General features: G+C 37.7%; 1 protein-coding gene across 1 annotated transcript in view; it reads right to left on the minus strand.

Annotated features, from left to right (window-relative positions):
• The window catches only part of CDH13 (cadherin 13), a 1,263,374-nt gene extending 1,243,146 nt beyond the window's left edge, over positions 1-20,228 (minus strand). The window contains exon 1 of the mRNA XM_060185111.1: positions 19,932-20,228. Within this exon, the coding sequence (XP_060041094.1) occupies positions 19,932-19,964 (33 nt within the window). The 5' untranslated portion in view covers positions 19,965-20,228. The remainder of the gene's footprint in view (positions 1-19,931) is intronic.
• Between the last annotated feature and the right edge of the window lie 4,117 nt (positions 20,229-24,345).

Consider the following 24,345-nt stretch of genomic DNA (forward strand, 5'->3'; position numbering starts at 1 on the left):
TATTTATTTTGTATTGTGCTGGCACTATTAATCTACCACTCTAGACATCCATTCCCCACCCCCTTCTTCCTATTTTCACTGGATACAACAGAAAGAAATTGGGGTGGAGGATGGAGAAGGAGAAAGAAAGACACCTACAGACCTGCTTCATCACTAGTGAAGCTTCACTCCTGCAGCTGGGGAGCAGGGGTTTGAATCTAGTTCCTTGCACATGGTACCATGTGCACTTAATCAAATGCACGGCCACCCAGCCCCACTATCTCCATTTTTTAGATAAAAAAACTGCAAAAATTATTAAAGGATGGTCGGAGAGATGGTTCACCAGGTTGGGAGCATGTCTTGTCATGTGTTCAGTGAGCCCCAGTACCACATGGGGAAGATTCTGTGCTATCTTATTCTTTGTCTCTCTTTCTGAATGGAGAGAAAGAGACACACACAGAGAGAGAATGAGAAATGAGTCAGCCTAGGATTGGTCCCTTGCTCCACAGAATAAGAAACAGAGGTAGTATTTGAATTCAGCACTCTTTCACCATGAAGCCTTTAGTCATTAGTTTCACTGTTAATTTGAAAGTGTCACACCCTGCCAGTCAGAAAAACAAATACTATTAAATACTGGTTTACAAATGAAGGGGTGAATAGATTAGTGACTAAAAATTCACAGAAATGGGCAGTTGTGCACAGCAAAAGGTCAGATAAAATAACAGAGATAGCATGTGTGTGAAAGTACACAAAGAACCAGCACAATTCATGTGTATGCTGCAATGGAAATACTAGGGACCAGGGTCTTCACAAAAATATCTGTAAAGGTAAATTTGCCATTTTGTTGCCGGCAAATTTAGATTTTATTTCCAGCTGCAGTTTTGTAAAAACCTTTAGCAGCACCACTTGCCCCCTTTTTTAAATAAATGAGGACAAGTACATTTAGGAGACATAATTTGGAAGAGGCATCTGGTCAAGCTGGGACCAACCTCTGGAGAGGAAGGAGTGTGCCCTTGGGAGAAGCAGAAATGCAGAGGCAAAAAGAGAGAGAATTGTGTGGCTAATCCCTCACACAGTGACTTTACCAGCTTCTAATCGCCTAATAGCAGGGCACATAATTGGCAGAAAAGATTGCCCTGCCCTTTACACGTGTCTGCAATTACTTTTCAAACTGGGGAGATAAATGGCATGATTGGTTTCCTTATGTAGGCACTGCTGCTCCTCAGAGAAAGAGGGGCTTAATTTGAAGCTGTAGTTGGTGCTGTAGGTCATGAGTGAAACAGCCCCCTTGAATGTACATCTTCCATCATTGAGAAATAAACTTCCAACCTCTTGCTACAGTCCAACTTCATCTCCTGCCCTCTTCCTGTGCACTCTGATTCAAAGCAAATTCTTCGTGGTACCTCATGACCTATGCCCACATGTCTATTTACTGCAAGTTCTAATGGTATCCTTTCCTACTTTCTTTAGTCATTAGCTGATATGTCACCACCTCAAAGAAGTCTTCTATCCACACACTTATTTAAAATCTCCCTTCCACTGCATATCCCAAATTCATTTAGAAGCTTTGTGTTCTTGGACCACTTTTGTAAGAATCTGAGGCTCGATTTTGTCATTAGTAAATTGGGTATGAAAACAGTATGTTCCTTACTAGAGTGCTGTTTGAATTACATGACTTGAAAATTAAACAGGACATTATCCTGTATTTGGGCACATAAGTGATACTGACTACTCAATAAACAAGAATAGGTGTTAGTGCTTCTGTTGATCAATGGGGGGGGGGGGTTAAAGAGAAATGTCATATATTATTCCAGTACCTGGTACACAGAAGGTGTTCTAAACTAATATAACCATTTGTTATAGGCATAGCCATTCTTTAGAGGTGTCTAATAACAGAATGACTTGCCTAGCCACACTGAGTTCCTAAGAGACAAAATCAGGTTCTCTAATTTTCCTTCACACTAGGTTTGCTTCTCTTGACATGAAAACAGATCACAGAAAACAAGCAGACCTTAGACATAAACCACCCTGGGGCACACAAAGAAAATTTATTTTGAGACACTGCTTCACTGTCCTAAGAGTTTCTCCACATTACCTCCAACACAGAGGGATGACCCTTGAGTAGGGTTGCTAAGTAGAATACAGAATACCCAATCAAACTTGAATTTAAGATAACTTTTTTTTTACTACAGGACCTCTGGCTTATGGTGGTTTGAACCTGGGGCATTTGGAGCCTTATAAATTATAGTCTTTTTGCATAACCATTATGCATCTTCCAGTTTAACATAACAATTTTAATATAACTATGTCACAATTAGGATATTAACAATATTTATTTAAAATTTACAATCTCTTTGTTTTGGGGAGCTAATTCTGGAAAATTTGCAGACATGTATTTCTTTTTTTTAAATTAGTTTATCTCACAGAGACAGAAAGATATTGAGAGGGAAAGCAGGGACAGCAAGGGATAAAGAGAGACAACTGCAGCATAGCTTCACTGTTAAGGAAGCTTGTTTCCTCACAGCAGGTGGGCACTTGAGGCTTAAACCCCAGACTTTGTGCACTGTAACACATGGGTGCACCACCACCCAGACCTTTAGACTTGTATTTCATACAGCCCCTTAATGTATACATGATTATGTGTTAACCAGTGCCTTAAACTGTGTTAGAAATTTGTAGAAGACATTTGGACTGTCTAGATTATGATTCTCCCACTTGATAACAACCCTACTCTACATGCAAGAGTAGGTCCTTGATCACTATGCTAAGTTATTCTGTCTTCCTGGGTAGATTCCTGAACCACCTTTTCTAAATCAATTATCTCGCTAGTGGATTCCAACTAAAAAGCATGAAGGGTAGAAAGTAGGAGTTATGTCAGTATCCCATTGAACCACCTAATAAATGTATAATTCTTTTGTTTTTCCTTTTGTTCTTTGGTTTTGGTTTTGCCTGGTATTTCTGATTTTGTTTCACATAGGAAGGATCTCTATCTCTGCAAATCTGAATCACTCTTGATTAGGCCATATATCTCTCAAGGTCATTGTATTTGTACATGGAAATTCTATTAATGGTCCATATCTTGAAGAATCTGTATGAACGCATCATTGTCTATTTAAAAAGTCTCTAATATGGGCCAATTGCTGGCTCACTCATTACAGTACACATGTCACCATAAGCATAGAAGCATGTTCAATTTCCTGGGCTCTACAGTCAGTGGGCAAGTTTCAACAGCAATGGAACTGTTGTATGTCTATCTTCCTCATATACCTCTTTCCCTATTTATCTTTTTCGGTCTCTCACCATCTATTAAAAAAAATGGCCACCAAAAATGGTGGTGTCATGCCCTAGTGATAACTCTGATACCAAAATAAAATTCTTAATGGTTATTGAAAAAAAACGAAAGACCTGGCATTTTGGGAGGCGGTAAAATCAGCAGTTTTACTAGTTTCTGGAAACCATGCCAAAGGCTTGTATTCTGGAAGTAAAGCTAAGTTACATTTAGAACAGATGAAAGAGGACAGACCTCAACAGTCATGCAGCATGAGTTACTTTCTGCCATCAGTCCATTCTCCAGCCATCCCAGATGCTCCAATTCCCAGAGAAAAGGGTCAAGAGCAAAAGATAGAGCTGGATATCAAGAGATTTAAGAAAACCAGGAGAGCCATATATCAAGAGATCTCGGTTTCCTCAAACCAGCTCTTAAATCTCCTTCAGATATCAAGATATTACAACCCATTTTTCCTTATAAGATGTTCTATGCTAATGTTAAAATTATGTCTGGTAATCATGCACACATGGTCAGTCCTTCTTCTTTGATCACTGACAATTAGCAGTCATAATTCATCACGGACTCTCAACAAATAATATTTCTTCTTCAACTGGATACATTTCATTTTTCAATCAAAAATACTACTGAGAGCCTCATTTATGAAAAAGGTATCTTGACTTAATTTCTTGAAAATACTAGTAATTTTTCATGTCATGCACTTTAATGAGAAACCTATATATGGATGGTATAGGCACACATATGGGGTAGAAGAAAACTATCTTTTCTGAAGAAAAATGAAAACCCCACATAAATCTGTCTAAGTAATATATATATATATATATATTTCCTTTCCCAGTGTCTGTGACCTATTCCAGATCCTGCCAATAAATTCTTTATATACCCCAGAACTAGAGAGCACTAACAGAACCCTGATATCTCCCAAATTTGGGAAAATAAGTTCTTAGAATTCCAGACAAGACAGAAAGTTTCTTATCCTAGTCATAGAGGCTACCAGTCCCTCTAAAAATATCTGAGCAGCCTTGCTGCAGCAACTGTCATGTGCTTGTCACTTGGCCTCCAGCCCTGGTCTTACCACCCCAGCTCTGCCCGTCTCCTGATACTTACAGTCTGACTTTTATTTTTGTCCTCATGCTGATGACATTCCATAATCAACCAATTTTCATGTCACATAAAGTGAAAATTAACAATTTTAGCTAACAGGAAAGCAGAGTGTTCTACTCCACAGGGACCTACATTTGATCTTCAGTCCACCATATGAGAGCAATATGCAAAGGGGAAGGTTTAGTAGAGGTAGAGGCTGATTCTCACATTTACCCACTAACACTCCCTTCCTTTTTGTGCTTCTAGTCACCAATTCTCCAAACTCATTTAAAGGGCCTGGCTACCCATACCATGGTGTGCCAATATGACTTGTTCCTTATCCATCACACTTGTTTAAGTTGCAAACTTTATTATTTTCTGTACATGTGTTTGAGCTCTATGCATGCAAGATTCCACCACTCCCTGAAGACTTACTTTTCCCTTACTGATTTAGACACAGACAAAGTTTTGGAAAGAGAAACAAAAGGGGAGAGAAAGATAAAAAACAAGGCAGAAAGACACCATAGCACCACTCCACCATGCATAGTGATCCTATGTGATATGAGGACTTGAACTCAGATCCTCACCCATGAAAAGTACGTAATTTCCTAGGTGAGTTATCTCCTGGACCCAAAGTTGCCAAAATTTAACATTATTAAATGGCATTACTCACTAAAGCAAAGTCCTTCTGTTAACTGGGGATCTACCAGAACCACACTGATGTCAATTTATAAAAGAAAAGATGGAACTAGGGGCTAGGTGCATCCAGTAGAGTGCACACATTATTGTGGTAGCCTTACTCTTTTTTCCCCTCTCTTCTTCCTCTCATATGTCCAAAATAGATACAGTGCTATCCCCAGAAGACTCAAGGATAATGGCAATGACAGTGTATATGGACATGGCACTTTATGGTTCTTTAAGTACCTGAACATCTATCCACATGCTCATTAAATCAGCTTAGCTTTGTTCTCTGGAGTCGTAGTTAAGTATGACAAACTGGAAGAACATTATTAACTCTTTGAAAAACATATCAACATATGTAGTTTGTAACCTTATAAAGCAACAAGAATAAGTTTATAAGTTTACTCTACAAGAAGAAAACTGAAACCCAGAAAGTTAAATCATATGGTCACAGTGGGTGACAAAACCAGACTATGAAATACACATAGCAGAATGCCAGTGTTTCCTTCCTTCAGTACTATGGAAAGTCATTATTAAAACTGAAGTAGAGAGGGGCCAGGAAGTGGTGCGCCTGGTGAAGTGTACACATTACAGTGCACAAGGACCTAGGTTCAATCCCCTGGTTCCCACCTGCAGGAAGAAAGCTTCACAAATGAAGTAGGGCTGCAAGTGCTTCTCTGTCTCTTTCCCTCTCTATCTCCTCCTCTCAAATTCTCTGTCTCCACCCAATAATAAATCTATATCTATATATATATAATAAATCAATATATATATGCATTTTAAATTGAGATAGAGAACATGGAAAGACAGTAAGAATTTTTCTTTCTGTCTGCAAAGTGCAGCATAGATGGTGGCACACCTCCATGCTAAGAGCTGAATGCAATAATATTTTCTATTTATCAGCCCCCATTCGTCTCTCTGTCCACTTGTGACATTTATTATAAAAAAAAATGCAGGCATCAGGAAAAGGCAGGAGCTAAAATCAGAAGAATGCATGGGTGCCCTTTGCTGTCTTTAGCAGCTTTCTTTCCATTTCTAATAAACTCTGTTAAAAGCCTGTGCCAGGCAGAATGAAAAAGCAGAGCAAGAAGAACAAAGGCAAACATCTACTTTATTTGTGTGACAAAGGCTCATGGGAGAAACTAGCTTTGGCATAACAACACATATCTCTCCTTGATGTTACATGAACAAGGAAAATCAAAAGAGCTTATGGGAAAGACACAAGGGTTTATCAGGAGCCCAGGAAGGTTTAGGGAACAGAATCTGACAGACACTATCAGAACAGGGGCCTATCAAAGTAGCAAGGCATTTCTAAATTTAAGCAAAGCAAATCACAACTCCTTCACCCTCAGAAACCAAGATAGAGAGGAAAAGGGCAAAGGGAGATTGTCAGGAAAAGTAGTTTACAGAGAAGACTCTAAGTGCTCAATCCTCCAGGAAGAAAAATGTTAAGTGACTTTGTCTTTCCTGTCCCCAAAAAGTTACATGGCAACTTAAAACATTTAAACAAAATTGCAGAGGGCTAGTAACTAAAGATCATAAGGAAAGAAAGAAAGAAAGAAAGAAAGAAAGAAAGAAAGAAAGAAAGAAAGAAAGAAAGGAAGGAAGGGAGGGAGAGAGAAAGAAAGAAAGAAAGAAAGGAAGGAAGGAAGGAAGGAAGAAAGAAAGAAAGAAAGAAAGAAAGAAAGAAAGAAAGAAAGAAAGAAAGAAAGAAAAATAAAACAATACCAACTTGGAAGAAGCAAAAAGTGGAAGTTTAAGAATACTTGGCTTTTGGTTAGCTGAATGGTCCTTAGACTGGAAGGCCTCTCTCAGAACAGGTTTCTGAAGATAATACTGCCCAAGTTTGATCCCTCACTCCCTTTTCTCAAGCCTACAAGACCCCAAATAAAAAAAGCCACAGGAAAGGCCCAGTTAGGATGAATAACTAAACTGGCACTTCTCAAAGTTTACTGAGTCATTTGGATTTGGGATGAAATGCTGGCTTAATGGGACCAGAGAAGATGAAATTCTGCATTTCTGACATGCTCACAAGAAACACTAAAACTACATGCCATATTCATACTTTCACTAGCAAAGGCATAGACTTCAGTCTTTCCTATTCTTCTTCTTCTAGCGTTTGCCCTTCTTCCGTAGCCAGTCAACAGCGTCAGGTTGAAAGCTGTCAGGAGCTGCTTGTTGCTGGCTTTGAAAGTGACTGGGATCCATGTGGATTCAGTCGGCTAGGAAGGATCGTCAGTTTCCCCAATAAATGGGTACTCACAGGATGCACCACAAGAAGGTCGATCCAATGCATCCCAGTCTTTCCTATTATAAAATGAATTGGTATGAAACAGTTAATGACTGGTAATGGTTAATGTTTTAAAATGGTTAATACTTAAAAAGGATACATAGAAAATTATTCTCACCTTATCATTAGAAGTAATCAAAACAGTAGTTCTAAAACTAAGCTTATAATCTATAAAGGACTTATAGAGGCAATTAATATCCTGGATACCCCCAGTGCATTCTCCAAATACACCTGAAACACAAAGAAATATGTTCTAGAGAAACAGTGACAGTGAGGAGTGTGCAGGCCACCAGAACACCTGGATGATGGGTTTCTCCATAATTAGAGATGGCAGGGAGGAAATTCATTTCTAAGATCCTATGTCCAAATACATTTCTCTTTTTGCCTCTTAATATATTTGGAATGGGGATTCAACAGTTTCCCTTTTACCTGACTCAAACAGAAATTGCAGGTATCAGAGATAAAACAGGGTTAGTATGGGCTGGGCAATGACATTATAGGTTGAGGGTGCATGTTACCATGTAGAAGTTCAAGCCCCCATCTCCACCTGTGAGGAAGTTTCATGAGCAGTGAAGCACAGGTGTATGTATGTATCTCTCTCTCTCTCATATTTCTCTCTCAACTTCTCTCTGTCTCTATCAGCTAAAATAAGGAAGGAAGGGAGGAAGGTAGAAAGGAAGGAAAGTAGTTAGGTAAATACTATGTGTCTATGGGTAGAGGTCCTAGGCTAGAAGAGGGGCTATGTTTGTATAACAGTTCCAGACACCAGTAATGAATTAAAATTTAATCATAGATGACTTGATTTGGGTAGAGATAATATCTCCAGGCAAGACTCTATCCCCTAAACACCATTTTGAGCATTCTAGCAAACTCTCATTCCAGAGAGCTACATTAGTTACTCTGTCTGACAACATTGTCTGCAGTGCAGAACAATTCCTGTGGCTCATAAAGTCAATCAATGGAGCCAAAGTGATGTCACAAGAGTTGCCATCAGACATTAACAAAAGAAAAAAACCTAGGTGAATAAAATTTCCAGATCCCTAGCTCTTCAGATGAAGTATCTAGGAGTCTTTGGTGCTTGGTATTCCAAGAGGTTCCCAGTGGGATTAAGTCCCAGTGATCCATACAGAAAACTAGTTTATTAAGATCCTATAAATAAAACACTACATTTTATGTTGTTTGAAGTCCTTACAACTGCTGGTGAAAATTATACTAAAATTGGTGACTTAAAATAACAAAACTTTGTTCTCTCAACTGTTCAGAGTGGCCAGTTCAAGATGAAAGTGACCCTAAAGATCTGTCCAGTTCCTGATGACTTTATAAATGATCCATTCTTACTATGTGCAAAATTGTCCTTTGTCTCCTTTTTTAAAAAATATTTATTTATTCCTTTTTGTTGCCCTTGTTGTTTTATTATTATAGTTATTATTGTTGTTGTTATTGTTGGATAGGACAGAGAGAAATGGAGAGAGGAGGGGCAGATAGAGAGGGGAAAGATAAACACCTGCAGACCTGCTTCACTGCCTATAAAGTGACTTCCCTGCAGGTGGGGAGCCGGGGGCTCGAACCGGGATCCTTATGCCAATTCTTGTGCTTCTTGCGCTTTGCACCACATGCACTTAACCCACTGCACTACCACCCGACTCCCTCTTTGTCTCCTTCTTATAAGGATTCATACTTGTATCCAAAGACTGCACTAGGTCTTTCATACGGAGCTCTTGAGGAAGCCTGTCAATGGATCAGATGTCAGTCAATTTGATTTCCTTCCTGCAGGCATTTTTGCATCTTGGCTTTATCTTGACTTGCCCAGTTAGTGTTCATTCTGTTCTTCATCTGGAAAGTTTATCATTTAATATCATTGAACTCAGGCTGGCTACACAAATCCTGTTTTTGATAGTGCAAATTTCCTTCTTTCCAAGGATGGCAGAGATAATGACACTAGCACAGATGGAGGAGATTTCTTAAGGGAAGGAAAACAGCATTTAGGTTGGTTAATATTTTCCCTGGCGAGCCATTGTATTCTTGTTTGGGGTTTCTGAGCCCTCATTTTGGATACAGTGAGAATCTTCAAATGAGATTTATGGCATAGAAACAGTCAACAAGAGCAAATGAATCAATCCAGAAAGACATCTTGCCCTCTACACAGTACACTTCCTTCTGCTTCTTCCAAGTATTTACCCTTTCCTTACAATCATTATTTATCTGACGAGCCAATATTAAAGCAGTTTCATGGGTATATTCAGCTAATGGCTATCATAGGACACATGTTGGTATGATTGCTGCTCTTGCTCAAGTATTTTTTTTTATTTGTGTTTTTAAGAAAGTAATGTATCTTTCCATTATGAATAAGTTCTAGGAAGACCAGTTTAGGTCCAGTCATACTCTACATTATTGGAAGACAATGGTAAAGTATGAAATCTCAAGTAGTTACATACACGCATGTGTTTGAATGTGCATGTAATGTTGGAGTCCTCTATTCCTGCTAGAATTCCAGACAAGAGAGAGTTGAATCACTAATGCAAAGCCAAATTCCACATAGAATACTACCACTTCCCCTCCACAACCTGTGCTCTCCCTAATCTGCACGTCTTCACTCAAAGTCTTATCCATTTCCATGACTTAAAACATCATCTTTTATGACAAAAACTTTCTTCAAAATCCTCTAGTGTCTACCTACTATACAAATTACTATAAACCAGTCTGGAAAACAGCTCACCTGGGAGCATATTTTCTCTGTCACATGCATGATCTAGTTTGATCCTAGTCCTCACAGCACTGATGTGAGCTTCAGTGCTGTGGTATCTCTCTCTGTGTCTCTCCTCTCTCTCTCTCTCTCCCCCATCTCTTTCTCTTTTGCCTCCAGTGTTATCGCTGGGGCTCAGTGCCAGAACTATGAATCTGCTGCTTCTGTACCCATATTTTTAAATTTTTTTTGGATAGCACAGAGAGAAATTGAGAGGGGAGGGGAAGATAAAGAGGGAGAGAGAAAGATAGACACCTGCAGCTTCACCACTTGCAAAGCAAGGCCCCTGCAGGTGGGGATCTGGGGCTCAAACCAAGATATTTTGGGGGGAACTCTCTCTCAATATATCTATCTCTTTTCATTTTAAAAAGTCATCCTATAGACACGAAGCCCAGGAGATAACAGAATTACCACAAACTCACTGGTTTAAACAATAAAAACTGGTCATCTTATAGATTTAGTGACTTTATAGAAAGAGATAAACTGCATTCTTGGCTTGACTTATGGCTCCATTTTAATTCAGACTCTACTTCTGATAGCATTTCTTGGGGGGGTCAACTTTCCTGACTTCCTCTTATTAAGGGCCTTGTGATTATACTGGGCCCACTCAGACAACTATAAGAGGGTAAGAGATTCTGTGATAGGAAAGAAAAAAAAAAAGGTGATCATTATCATCACCAGGTAAAAACAAATCAAAACAATTAAAGGGACAGCAAAACTAGCTCACCTGGATAGTGTGCCTGCTTTGCCATGTGTGCAATCCAGGTTTAAACTGGACTCCCACCATACTGGAGGATTTTTGGTGCTATGTTGTCTCCGCCTCCCTCTCTCACTCACTCTTTCTCTTTCTCTCTCTCTTCCTGAAAAAGTGGTGTAGTGGTAAAGACCCAATGACAACAACAAATAAAAATGATAATGAGATATCACCTCATACCTATAATAAAGGATATTGCACAAAATACAGGAAATAGTAATTAGAATGTGAAGAGAAAACCCTTGTCCATCCTTAAAGAAAATATAAATTAACAGAGTCATTATGACAAAACAATATGGAGATGCCCTTAAAAATTAAAAACAGAAGTCCCACACAATCCAGTTTTACCTCTTCTATGTATTTATTTGCCAGAAAATACACACACACCAGTAATTCCATTCCTAGGCATTTATCCAAAAAGTCATGAAAACACTAATTCAAATGGACATATATACCCCCATATTTATAGCTGCACTACTCACTGTAGACAAAATATGGAAATAAACTAAATGTCCATCAACTGATGACTAACTTGATAAAGAAGTTATGGGACATATAAAATGGGGATGTACTGAGCAATTTAAAAGTGATGACTTAGTGTTTTTTGAGACAAAATGATTGAGAATGGAGGTGATACTGCTTAAGAAAGTAAGAAAGGAAGTGAAGCAAAGATACCAAATTATTTCACTCATATGTGGAATATAGACAACTGAAGCACACAAATTTGAAAGAAAAAATATATAGTCAAACTATATTTAAGACCTGAGGGAACTACGGTAGTTACTGTTAGGTTGTGGGAGGGGAACTTTGGTGGTGGGAATGGTATGGAACTATAGTCTTATTATCTTATAATCTTGTAAATCACTAATAAAAAAACCAGAAAAAATCTGAAGTAATATTTCTAGCCCCCCATGCTTACTGCAGCATTATTTACAATAGATAAACTTAGACAAACTGCCCACCAAGAGATGATTAAACTAACTAGATGATTTACATACATAATATATATATATACATATATATACATATATATATTTCATACAATGGAATACTATTCAGTTATGAAAAGAATATGTCCTTCCAGGGAGTCAGGCGGTAGTGCAGCGGGTTAAGCACACGTGGTACAAAGTGCAAGGACCGGTGTAAGGATCCTGGTTCGAGCCCCCAGCTCCCCACCTGCAGGGGCGTGGCCTCACAAGTGATGAAGCAGGTCTGCAGGTGTCTATCTTTCTCTCCTCCTCTCTGTCTTCCTCTACTCTCTCCATTTCTCTCTGTTCTATCCAACAATGATGACATCAATAACAACAGCAATAGTAACTACAACAATGCAGCAACAAGGGCAACAAAAGGGAATAAATAAAATAAATAAATATTTAAAAAAAGAATATTTCCTTCCATTTGCAGCAATATGGATGGATCTATGGGGTTATCATCCTTAGCAAAATAAGTTATATGAAGAAAGAAAAACACTATGAGTTCACTAATATATAGTACAAAAAGAAACAAAAAATGAAATAAACTTAGATGATAGATCAACTTATTAACTAGCAAAAGAGAGAGGGGAAGGTGTGTGGTTAGTTTAGTAAAAGATATCAGTGGTACAGGAAATATAAAATTTGGCACTTTGGTGACTTTAATGTACTATATATTGACATTGATTTGTAATTATGCGTATCTGAAACTTACATAGCAAAAAATTATAATGTTACTTTGATTATAATGTTACTTTGATGAAAGATTATTTGTTTAATAACATCTTTAAAGCTCATTTTTTTTTCTCTAGAGAAAGACAGAAAGAGGTAGAGAAGGAGGAGGAGAGAAACCACAACACTAAAACTTCCTTCAATGTGGTCAGGCTCACACCTGGGTCACATACATGGCAAACCAGTGTACTATTCAAATTAGCTAATTTGTCTAGTCTTTGCTAGTAAAGGCAACATAATCAAGTTCAGGGGATTAGAACATGGGGTAATTACAACAGTCTAAGGACTGATGGGGATAAGAAAAGCTAAATTTTAATAGCTAAAAGACATCAAGCTAGTGGACAAAACACTTGCCAGTTCTTCCTGAACATCATATTCCCTAAGTGAATCTAGTTAATTTGTGGCACAGCTATATACAAATAATGTCAAAGGACATAAACTATGGTGATGTTGTGTATGATACAGCAAATCCTAACAAAGGGTAGGTCTCATCTCAGTAGAGGTAAGTAGATATAGATCAACTATTATGATTCAGGTCAGTTAGACTTTAGTTACCTGGAGCAACTGGATAATGTAAATCAAGAACCTATAAAGTAAGATAATGTGCCTATATTGATTGGATTGAAATCCCAATTTCCACACATCCTTGATCTAAGTCCTTAGTATAGTTTCTAATTTCTCATTATTTTTGTGACTTATTTTGGGTAATAGAGCCAAGATCTGAGGAGTTATATGAATAATTTTGTTTCTTCTCTTGGACCCATGCCACTGTTATAAGAATATGCTCAAACTCACTTATAAGAGGAATGAGGAAGACACCTGGGAACAAACTGACTTGCCTCAATAAAGCTTAACCTACAGTAAAGGGCCTCAAGTAGACCAGCTTACTGTCCATAGATATATTAGTGACTATAGTCCAGATGAGTCAAGCCCAATCCAGGTCAGCAAAATCAACCAGTCAGCAGTTATTTGTGAGATGTAGGCTAGAGTTATAGCTTAAGCCTCTAAATTTTGGGTGTTCTGTTGTATATTTTATGTAGGGTATACTTTGAACAGGGTCAACACAGAGAGGTAAATCATGAAGTCTCAGAGAAGCCATGTTTGTTTTCCATCACTAGGCACATAAGATACAGGGATCACTGACTGTAAACTTATATATAAGAACTTGCAAAGGGAAGATATTCTATCTGCCTGAGTAAGATTACTTAAGCACTGAAATAATGTTGCTTCCAATTTTTGAATGTTAACCATCTGAAAAGGCAAGTCTAGACAGACACTGATGACCTGTGAAAGGCTCAAGAAAAGGGAACAATTTTTTCCCCTCTACTGATGGAGGCGTGAAGTGTACACAGATCTCCATGCTCAACAGCTTAATTTCCCTTATAGATTCAGTAACCACCAAAAGATACTGCAGAAGCATCACTGGAAAAAAGTATGCACATTTTCAAACTATTTACTCTAGAGTTTCCTAGTGTTTGACGGACATTGATAGCTATTCTTCAGATGGCAAAGACTGTTCTATCAGATTCTCTCTCCTTGGAATAAAATCAGCTAGGCAGAATTTTTCTTTCCAAATGTAAAATGTTGTTTCCAAACAAAGGAAGTGAGATGTTTTCTACAGCTGCTCCACATCCATTATGTTTTTCAAAAGTATTGTTCATGAGGTTTTTATGATGCAAAAGAAATAATTAAGATGAGAGGCACTTCTTGTCTCTGAATCTTTTTGTTTAAACATGTTTTGTAAATGGCCAATATCTCCTGTTACTTAGACTAGCATCCAGAAAATGTTAACACTTGATTATAAAATCAGCAGCTAATATGCTTAATGACTTTCTATTATAGCCAACAATAGCTACAGTGTGCTTGAAAATTTCATCTCCATGAATATTTCTTTGACCTATGAGAACCTTGAGACAACCAAGCTCTAGTTTTTTACTAATAACCACCTTAGTTAACCTGGAGTCTATTAATACCAATAAAGAGAAGAAAATGCTTTCAAGAGGAAAGAGAGTCTTAACTCACAACTCCTTTTGTCTTTTAAGAGGTCAAATCCCATGTTTAATAATCAATAGGACACTAGGCTTCCAGGAACTAGTTAGTTGTCAGTGGAGAGGGTTAGATGAGAAAATATCTAAAACTGGTGGCTAAGAGGATCCCAGTAAAAATTAATAGAGACATGAGAGAGTGACTAGAGACAAAATTCATATGTTAAAGTTTGAACTCAGGTACTTCAGATTATGACTACACTGGGAGACAGGTTCCTAAAGTGGTGATTAAGTTAAAGAAAGGTCATTCTGATAAATGCTATTTCAATATGGCTAGTGAGCTTTTAGGAAAAGGAAATTTATATGTACTTACAGGAAGAAGAACCAGTAAAGATGACTATCTACAAGCCAAAGAGAAAGGCCTTTGAAGAAATTAATCCTACTGATGTTGTGATCTCTATACAACTGTGAGAAAATTAATTTCTATGTTTAAACCACCAAATCAAGGCACTTTGTTCTGTTAAGCAAACTAGTACATGTATACTCTGGTGAAGTCTACATCCCAGCAAATCAACCATTAGACATAGAGTAGTCATAGATGCTCGTAAATGATGGTGTTCATAATTGTGGTTCCTTTAGAAGTCTCTGTACAGTGAGTTATATGCAAAGGGATACAAATCTATCTTAGATCTATATGATCCGAGAAACAACTGGCCCCATTCACTTCTCACATCACAGTTATCACTGTCCTCCATCCTCTAGGGTCCCTAGAAACTTTTACTCCCTTTCTTCTCTTGCCTTTGCTTCCAGACTTGTGCTCTGGGAAGTCTTTGGCTCTGATCTTATCTTCTTCTCTCCCACTATGATTCCTATAACTTTGCAGGTTTTTCTCTTTTATATCATTTCTGGGTGTGTCTCTCCTTCTCCGTCAGGGTGGCCTCCAGGGGAAAGTTAATGGGCTGGTTCTTTCTCGCTCACGACAGGGGTGACACGAAGTAAAAGACACCAGGGGACTCTTAGCATGTCTAGAATCTGAGTGCTAGAATCCCAGGATCCTAGAGTCCATTTATTATCAAAGTGGACATGAGTTAAATAGAAAAGCAATGAAGTTAATTATTGTTGAAATATGACAGAAATTACAGGTTTCTTAACAGTCAGCATGCCCCTAAGGTAGGGGGCTGGTATGACAGGAATTGATGAGATACAAGACAGTTATTCTCCATAACACAAGCAACTTAATTATCCAAAGGTATTTGAGAGAAGCATAGGGGTTAAACCTGTAGGGTGAGACAGAAAGAAGATGGATATCAAAAGGCCATATAGTTTGGAATTTATCTTGTCTGGGGTCTGAGGTGTGTGATGAAGTGTGTGATAAGGTGTGTTCTTCTGTGATCAGAAGGTGACTTTGAATAAGTGAATCTGTGGCCATGTGGCCTGCAGTTAATGGAGGGAAGTATTGGAGTTACTGTGGGCCTGAGAGTCAAGAAGGAAAGAACCAAGTCTGAGTTTCCCCCCTTATGCTCACCTCGGTTGAGAGAGACTTACCAAGAGGTTATCTTCTCAGACCTCCATCCAAAGATGGCGGTGGTTCTCCCTAAGCTTTATCAGGCTTACACATGTTCCCAACAATATCATACTCTTCTTTTTGATATAAATTTAGGGTTTCCAGCTTCAAAAAGTAGCCCTCAAAGCAGAAACCCTGAACATAGTTAAATAAACATGAACAAAACAAGTTTTACTCTAACCCTTTTCAAATTTCAGTGTGTGAAGTAATCACTTGGGGATCTTGTTGGAAGGCTGATTATTATTCAAGTAGATATAGGCATAGTAGTTTGCAGTTTCCACAAATCTCTCTCTCTCACACACACACATTTCAAAAGATGAAAGGATAATCTTTGTACAGCATGCCTCTACCCTAGGGTTTCTCAGTTTTATTGGGGCCAGACGATTCTTCATGGTAGGAACAACCCTAAGCATTAAAGAATGTTAGCAGTAGCTTAAATCTCAACGAAACAGATAGCAATAACATTTTCTAGTCATAACAACCAAAAACATGTCTCCAGATACTGACTAATATCTACAAGTGGTTATTGGATGCAATGGAGAAAGTAGGGTGTCATTGGAGATACCTTAGCTGAAGCCCACACTAGCCATCAGGATCACCTATATATTTGTAGCACTCAGTGAAAACTGAAAACATATGGCTTTGTTCAGAAATTATTAAGCATTTCAAGTTAACACACTAAGTCAAGCACTGTGTGAATCTATTGGTGGTACATTCATCATGTTACACTGACAACCACTCTGAAAATACTAACTGAAGGAATTTTTACTAGTTGGGAGATGTACCCCCATAGAATTCTTTTCCTGTTATCTTCCCTAATAATGTTAATATCACCAATGACCTAGTTCAAGTTTGATAAGTTGGACATTGAATGAACAACTGTTTTGTTTGTTCAATTTGTTGTTCAATAGATTTCCCACCAAGAAGGTGAAGGACGTGATTCCTTTTACAAAGCACTTCTTGATAACAAAGGACTAAAGGAGGCTATAAAGATGCTGAAAAACTTACTCTTAGTAAAGCTATTTGATATAGTGACAGAGAGGCCACTATGGGTGAACTGAGAATTGAATTTGTTGATACACAGTGATAAAGGTTTCCCAAGTAAATTTCTCCTGAATAGAAGAAAGTTGTCTTGAAGGATTGAGACTATCAGCACATTGAGACTATCATTTTGTTTTAACCAAGATGTATGAATAGTTGGATCTGAGAGTAGACTAACTAGAAACCAAAATGATGATACAGAAAAGTGAGATCCTCCTAGACTAAGAAGAGAGCTGAAGTAAGCACCATTCACAAGATACCTTACTGCATCCCGGCACAAGCTAGAACTAGTCATCAGCAGACACTATCACTGAGTAAGTCCCAGTGAACTACTCCAAGTGAAAGAAAATTACAAATGGGTCATGGAAGGGGCACACAACTGCTGCTCTAAATAGTAATAGGAAACAGTTGAGTTTAGAATAAAAACAATTAGCCTAATCTAAGTGTTTTGGTATTTATTTTACTTTTATGGTAAATGTATTCTGTTCCTAGAGCTGCTGTAACAAATAATTAAAAACTACTCTGATGACTATCAGTTCTGAATAACAGAAGTCAGAAAATCAAGATGTTGGCAGAGTTAGACTGCACCTGAATATTCTAGAGAAGAATCTCTCCTAACTATTCCACCTTCTATTTGTTCTGGGTATTCCCTAGTTTGAGGCTGCATTACTTTAATCTTTGTTCCCAACTTCACTTTTTGTTTTCCTTTTTGTATTCTGTCTCTTGCCAGAGCACTTGTCACTGGGTTTATGACATATGTTGGGTAATCCAAGATAATTTTGTCTCAATTTCTTTAACAACAACATCTGCAGTGCAGATTCAATATAATCTCTTTTAATTCCAAGCAATGATGTCTATTACAGGTAATGAAATATCCTGAATTTAAATGGATTGGTATTTGCTTTGCTCATTAGTATATCTGAGGTTTCATATGATGACCCTTGGGGCTTCACACCTATTGGTCTAAGAACCAACAAATATAAAGGAGGCATGACTAGGACCATTGAATTCCTGCATGCCATTTTTCAATGTCCTCTTATTTATGCATCTCTCAGACAAAAAATTTAGGGTTATCACTACATTTAGCTGACTTTTAGCAACAGAAGCTACACGTGTACTGACCAGAAAAGACAATCAACACTTCTAGTTTTCTAGTTGTGGTCTTATAAACTAAAACTTAGGAAGTGCTAATACATATTGTATAATTCAAAATGCAATTGTATAAATAAAGTTTTGAATTTCACATCAAAATATCAACATAAAATCTTAAATATTTATGGATCCATATGTTGAAAATAAAACATAAGCATTACCTAGCATGACAGAATAAAGAATTATCCTCATGACAGTAAGTAAAAAAGCAAAAAATCACCTGAAAGCCTATTAACAGAAGATATTTAGATGGATTCTGGCAACTCCAAACTCTGAGATAGTATACAGCCAGCAAGGGGGAGAAAAAGCATATTACTGCATAAAAGCAAAAGTTGAACAGTAGCATGCAGCATACAACCCAATTTTTAATACAAGAAAGAAATGGTATTACTATGTGCCTCTACATAAGAAATGTTTAGAAAAAGACTGCAAAGATTTGCACTGCAAAAACAGTCACCTCTGAGAACAGAGAAACTGTGAGGAAGTAGGGGACAAGATAATGGAAGATTTAATATTGGGGAATAGTTTTGAATTTTGATGATTAGAATGTATTCTCTTGATACGTGGACAATTTAAATAATTACTTCAGTTACATTGCATTTTAAAATCAAGGGACAATAAGTAGATTGTTTTTAAGTCTGGAAAGGGCACTTAGGTTTAATAAAAAAAAAGTAGACACACTGAAAAATGTAATAATCCAAATATATGTTTATTCACATACATGACTATATATATTACATTGAATCATACTATAAAATATATATCCATGTATGAGAACAAACAGTGTTTGGGATACTATATCTTTTCAGTTGTGTCTATTATATGAATATAGCAAATTTACAGAATATCTAATTTCATTTTGATAGAATATACTGAGTAGCATGAAATTCTTCTCAGCACATTCCTTTTTTAATTTTCTTAAAATTTCCAAACAAATGTGAATTGCTTTCAATAAAAGTACAGTTCCTTTCTCACTACCTTTACCCTGTCTCTCTAGGATTACTCCCTGGATTCCAGGTGAAGTGAGTCATACAGTATTGCTTCTTTCATTCAATTAATAATATAGGTGGGAAACTCTGGGAGCATCTGGCAGAATAGCTCATTTGGAAAGTGTACTTCTTTGCTTTGTGCACAACCCAAGTTTGAGCCCGACCCCCAGTGCACTGGAAGAAGCTCTGATGTTCTCTCTCATCTCTCTCTTCCTCTCTCTCTCTCTCTCACTCTCTCGCTCTCTCTCTCTCTCCCTCTCTCTCTTTAAGTTAGATGAGAGCAATGAAACCCTGTGTGTGTGTGTGTGTGGGGGGGGCATTTCTGTCATCATGACCATAGATTAAAAGAGTAGAAAAGGCTATGTAATGTGAAAGAATCAAAAAACTTTGAGAGTCAGATTGACCTACTTGAATATTCTGGTTCAGCCAACTTTTATTAAATGATCTGGTAGAATAATTTGATTTCACCTATAAAATGAGGGTAAAAAACACATACTTAACAGGGTTAAGATAAAGATTAAAAATGCAATACATAGCTAAAACTGGACCTGACATGGAATAAAACTATGTGAATGCTAGGCCTTACCATCCACTCCAGGCAAGAGAAGTCTGCTTTAGTCTTAACAGAGTGAGAAGTTCTGTGAGTTGACAAATGATAACAGAATAGCAGAGATTACTTACCTCCCAATTTTGTGCCCTGCGTTTCTTGACCATGGAGTAATGAAGTTAGCTAGAAAATCTATTACTGGAAGTTTCCAAAGCTCCCAGTAAACACATACTACAGTTTTCTCATTTGAGGAGTTTTGTGTTAGTGCAATTACCTCACAACTCACTTAAGCTGCATTCTTTATTTAGTGCAATTAAAGCATGCTTTCTTTCCTCTTCTTTTTGGGCCATGGCCAGTTGCGTAAAATAAGTTTTCAGAATCCCTTAAAGGAAAATACCACCCTTCCGTTTCTACTGGCCTTTGACTGGTTTAGAATTACAATCTTTACAAGTAAGACTCCTTCCTCTTTCTTTCTGTTTCCTTCCCCCACCCTTCCTGATGTCTTCAACAACTGGTCATACCTTCCTTACTATTCACAGCTTCTGAATGCTGGGGACAGTGCTCCAAATTTCCCTGGGTGAATCAGATGCTAAAAATAAGGCAGCCACTCTTCTCTTATAAAACCCAAAACCTCTCCACCCTTTCATCTCCATCCTGTATTTATTTTCTGCCAATCTCATTAGCACACTCCTTTGCTGTCAGCTTTGTACACACCCCAGAGAACAAGGAAAGGACTATGAAGTAAATGTGAGCACTCAAGTACAAGGCAGATTTTGCTACACTCATATCAGAAAAATAAGAGATTGAAAGAGTGGGTGAACATTGGCCACACCTGCTGTGAGTGTTAAATTACATAATGTATCTAAAGTGCCCAAGATAGCACCTGGCACTTAGTGGCAATGGTAGTGATGACAACATGTCCTCTCCCTTACCTCTTCTCTTTCCTCCTATTTTCCCTCCTCACTCTTCTCCCTCCTTCTTCTACCCTTTTCTTCATTTTTCTTATTGTTTAGCATTTATAACAGCTATCATTTCTGGAGCTCTTATTAAATGTCAGACTCTTAAGCTTAGTGTTCACTCGAAAAACTGCATTTAATTCTTAATATGACTCTTTACAAAGTAGACATTATTAAAATCTTGACTAAAGACAACAATTAATGAATAAGACTTTAAATTGTTGTGTTAAAAAAAACCCAGGTTCAAAGCACCACCTGCCACTTATTATTGCCCATTTAGCAAATAATTTCTTCTCTAAGATCTTCATCTGTAAAATGATAAAATAACTATAGTACATACTACATTGGGCTCATGGTAGGTTTAAAGTCAAGGTATATAGCATCTAGCATATATCAGGGCTCTCCTTATAGTTACTCTCTCTCCCATCCTTTCACTGCTTCCAATTCTGTAAACCAAAGCTACCAAATAGAATAACACACATCATATTTTATATGTAAGCCAAATATACATATATCAATATATTTCTTACTATACAATTTAAAAAATATTTATTTATTTATTTATTCCTTTTTGTTGCCCTTGTTTTATTGTTGTAGTTATTATTGTTGCTGTTATTGATGCTGTTGCTCTTAGATAGGACAGAGAGAAATGTAGAGAGGAGGGGAAGACAAAGATGGGGAGAGAAAGATAGACACCTGCAGACCTGCTTCACTGCCTGCAGGTGGGGAGCAGAAGGCTCGAACCGGGATCCTTAAGCTGGCCCTGTGCTTTGTGCCCGTGCACTTAACCTGTTGCATCTGACTACCACCTGACTCCCTTATTATACCATTTTAAATGCAGGAAAAATAATGATAGTGATAATAAATTTTATATAAACCAAAGTATCTTATTTTGGAATGTCAACATGTAATAATATAAAATCAGTACTGTAATGATTTATATTATTATTATTATTATTTTGCTGCCACAAGGGTTATCATTGGGCCTCAGTGCCTACACTATGATTCCTCCACTCCCAGTAGCTATTTTTTCCTTTTTAAAAAACTATCTTTATTTCTTTATTGGGTAGAGACAGTCAGAAACCAAGAGGAAGGGAGGGATAGAGAGGGTGAGAGACAGAGAGACACCTACAGCACTGCTTCATCACTTGTGAAGCCTTCCCCCTGCAGGTGGGGACTAGGGACTTGAACCTGAGCCCTTGTGCATTGTAACATGTGCACTAAACCAGGTGTGACACTAACTAGTCCCTATTTTTTCTTTTTTATTTCTATTTTTATTTAACAGGACAGAGAGAAATTGAGATGGTAGGGGAGACAGAGAAGGGGAGAGAAAGATACCTACAGGCCTGCTTCTCCGCTCATGAAGCATTCCTCTTGCAGGTGGGGAGTGGGGGCTCTAACCCTGGTCCTTGCTCATGGTGATATGTGTGTTTAACTGAATGTGCTACTGCCCGGCCCCTAGTACTTCACATGTTTGCAAATATTTAGGTGTCTGTCATCTGGTAGGTCATAGCACTACAGCACAATTTGAGTCACACCGATTATACTTTAGGGACTCAGTAATCAAATGTGACTGATGGATATGGTACAAAACTGAGCATTGGCAAAAAGGACAGAGATTCCTGAGAGTAAGTCACCTAACCAAACCTATAATTGAAGAGGATTCAAGTTATATCTGTCTAGCTCCAAAGCCTGCCATCATTTTGTGATAATCACTCAGTAACAAAGGAGCATAGTTTTATTTTTTCTAGGTATCCATGTGGAATGATGCTTACACTTGAAGGGTAACTAGAAACCCTATTGGGTAGCAAGTATCCCCAACTTTCTAAACAGCTGCTGTCATGATTATGTAGGACTGTGTATGTGCCTTTTTGAAGGTTGGGAAACAATACCTCTTGTTATGTAATTAGATAAAAAGTTACAAATACAGCTAAACTTCTCACTTCCTTCCATGCCAGAGATTACCTTTAAAAGAAGCTGGTGTGTCCTTTCCAGTTAAAACTAGACCTTGGCAAATCTGGGATGTCCTCAGAATGCTGGATGACTAATTGGTGCTGGTCTCTGGGGACTGTACTTCACTTGCTTATTCATCACAGTGAAGAACACATAAGCCTTGGTAATCTCTTCAAATCACTTTGAATTGCTTGGCTCATATCCACATATCTCATGGCCACTTCTCATGGCCCTGATCCTAGAGCCATTTTGTAAAATGTGTGCCTGAGGTGACTTGTAGAAGACCAGCAGAGTAGATCTCTATAATCTGTCTTGGCCTCTGGGGTAAAGTTATAGGAATATGCTAATCTGTTTTGAAAGGTAGTACTTTCCTGTTTTCTATCGGTTCTCTACTTGTAGATGAAATTATAATATCTTCTAGACTAATAAACATTTTAACTTTTATCAGAGAGCTAAATTTATTTTATACAAAGATGGTGAAACTGGTGTTCCAGTCATACTTTATTTATTTTTTTTGATATTTTATTTTTATCACCACTAGGGCTATTGCTGAGGCTTTATGCCTAAACAAGGAATCTATATGTCCCAGCAGCTGTTTTATTATTATTATTTTGATAGGACAGAGAGAAACTGAAAGAGAGATGACTGCAGACTGCTTCACTGCTCATGAGGTCCCCTCCCACCCTGCTCCAAATGGTACTGTATGTACTCAACTGGGTTACCACTACCCAGTACCACCAGTCACACTTTCTATTACCATTGTGTTCACTATTATTTAGCCATGCTGTCCCAAAAAATATTGTCTGTGTACCTTCAGTGAAAATTCTAATACATCCAACTGAACATCCTGGAATCCTAAAAGCAGGTTACCGAAAAACTTAATCTAGTCATACAAATTAAAGAGAAATAAGAGGCTGGGTGGTAACACACCTTGTTGAGCACACATGTTAAAATGCTCAAGGTTCAGGTCCTCATTCCCCACATGTAGGGTGAAATCTTTGTAAGTGGTGAAGCAAGGCTGCAGGTGTCTCTCTTTCTCTCCCCCTCTCTATATTCCTCTACCCCTTGATTTCTGGCTATATCTATCCAATAAATAAAGATAATAAGAAAAATTTTAAAAATAAAGAGGAACAAAAAAATTCATTGTATATTATTTTAATTACCTCCATGGAAATAGTGGTGAGAATAGATGGTAGTATGCATTAGTCTTTGAATGTCTTTACTTGGCATGATAAGTTGGCAGTCCTATTTAAGTTCCCTAGAATTATATGTGTGTAAGTGCTCATACTTAATATTGTATTAAATTCCTAAAATTATACTATAATGTAGTACTACATATATCTATAAAGTTCTATATCTGGAAACCACATATAATTGCCTAATGGCAGAAGATCTGGAAATCCTTGAAGACTAACAAGACATATACAGAGGAATCTATCTGAAGGATATCAAGAGGTGAGAGTAACTCAGCTCTGCCATTTCTTTGGACTCACCCTTTGGTTCTTTTCATAAAATAGATGGGACACATTTTTTTCATCATGACACCATCACTGAAATAATAATAAGTATGCACTAACGCAAAATGCCTGTCCTCACATTAATCCTACTACATGGGGATAAGTAACTCCATTACGGGAGT

The sequence above is a fragment of the Erinaceus europaeus genome, chromosome 2 (genome assembly GCF_950295315.1).
Source record: "Erinaceus europaeus chromosome 2, mEriEur2.1, whole genome shotgun sequence".
Taxonomy (NCBI): Eukaryota; Metazoa; Chordata; class Mammalia; order Eulipotyphla; family Erinaceidae; genus Erinaceus; species Erinaceus europaeus.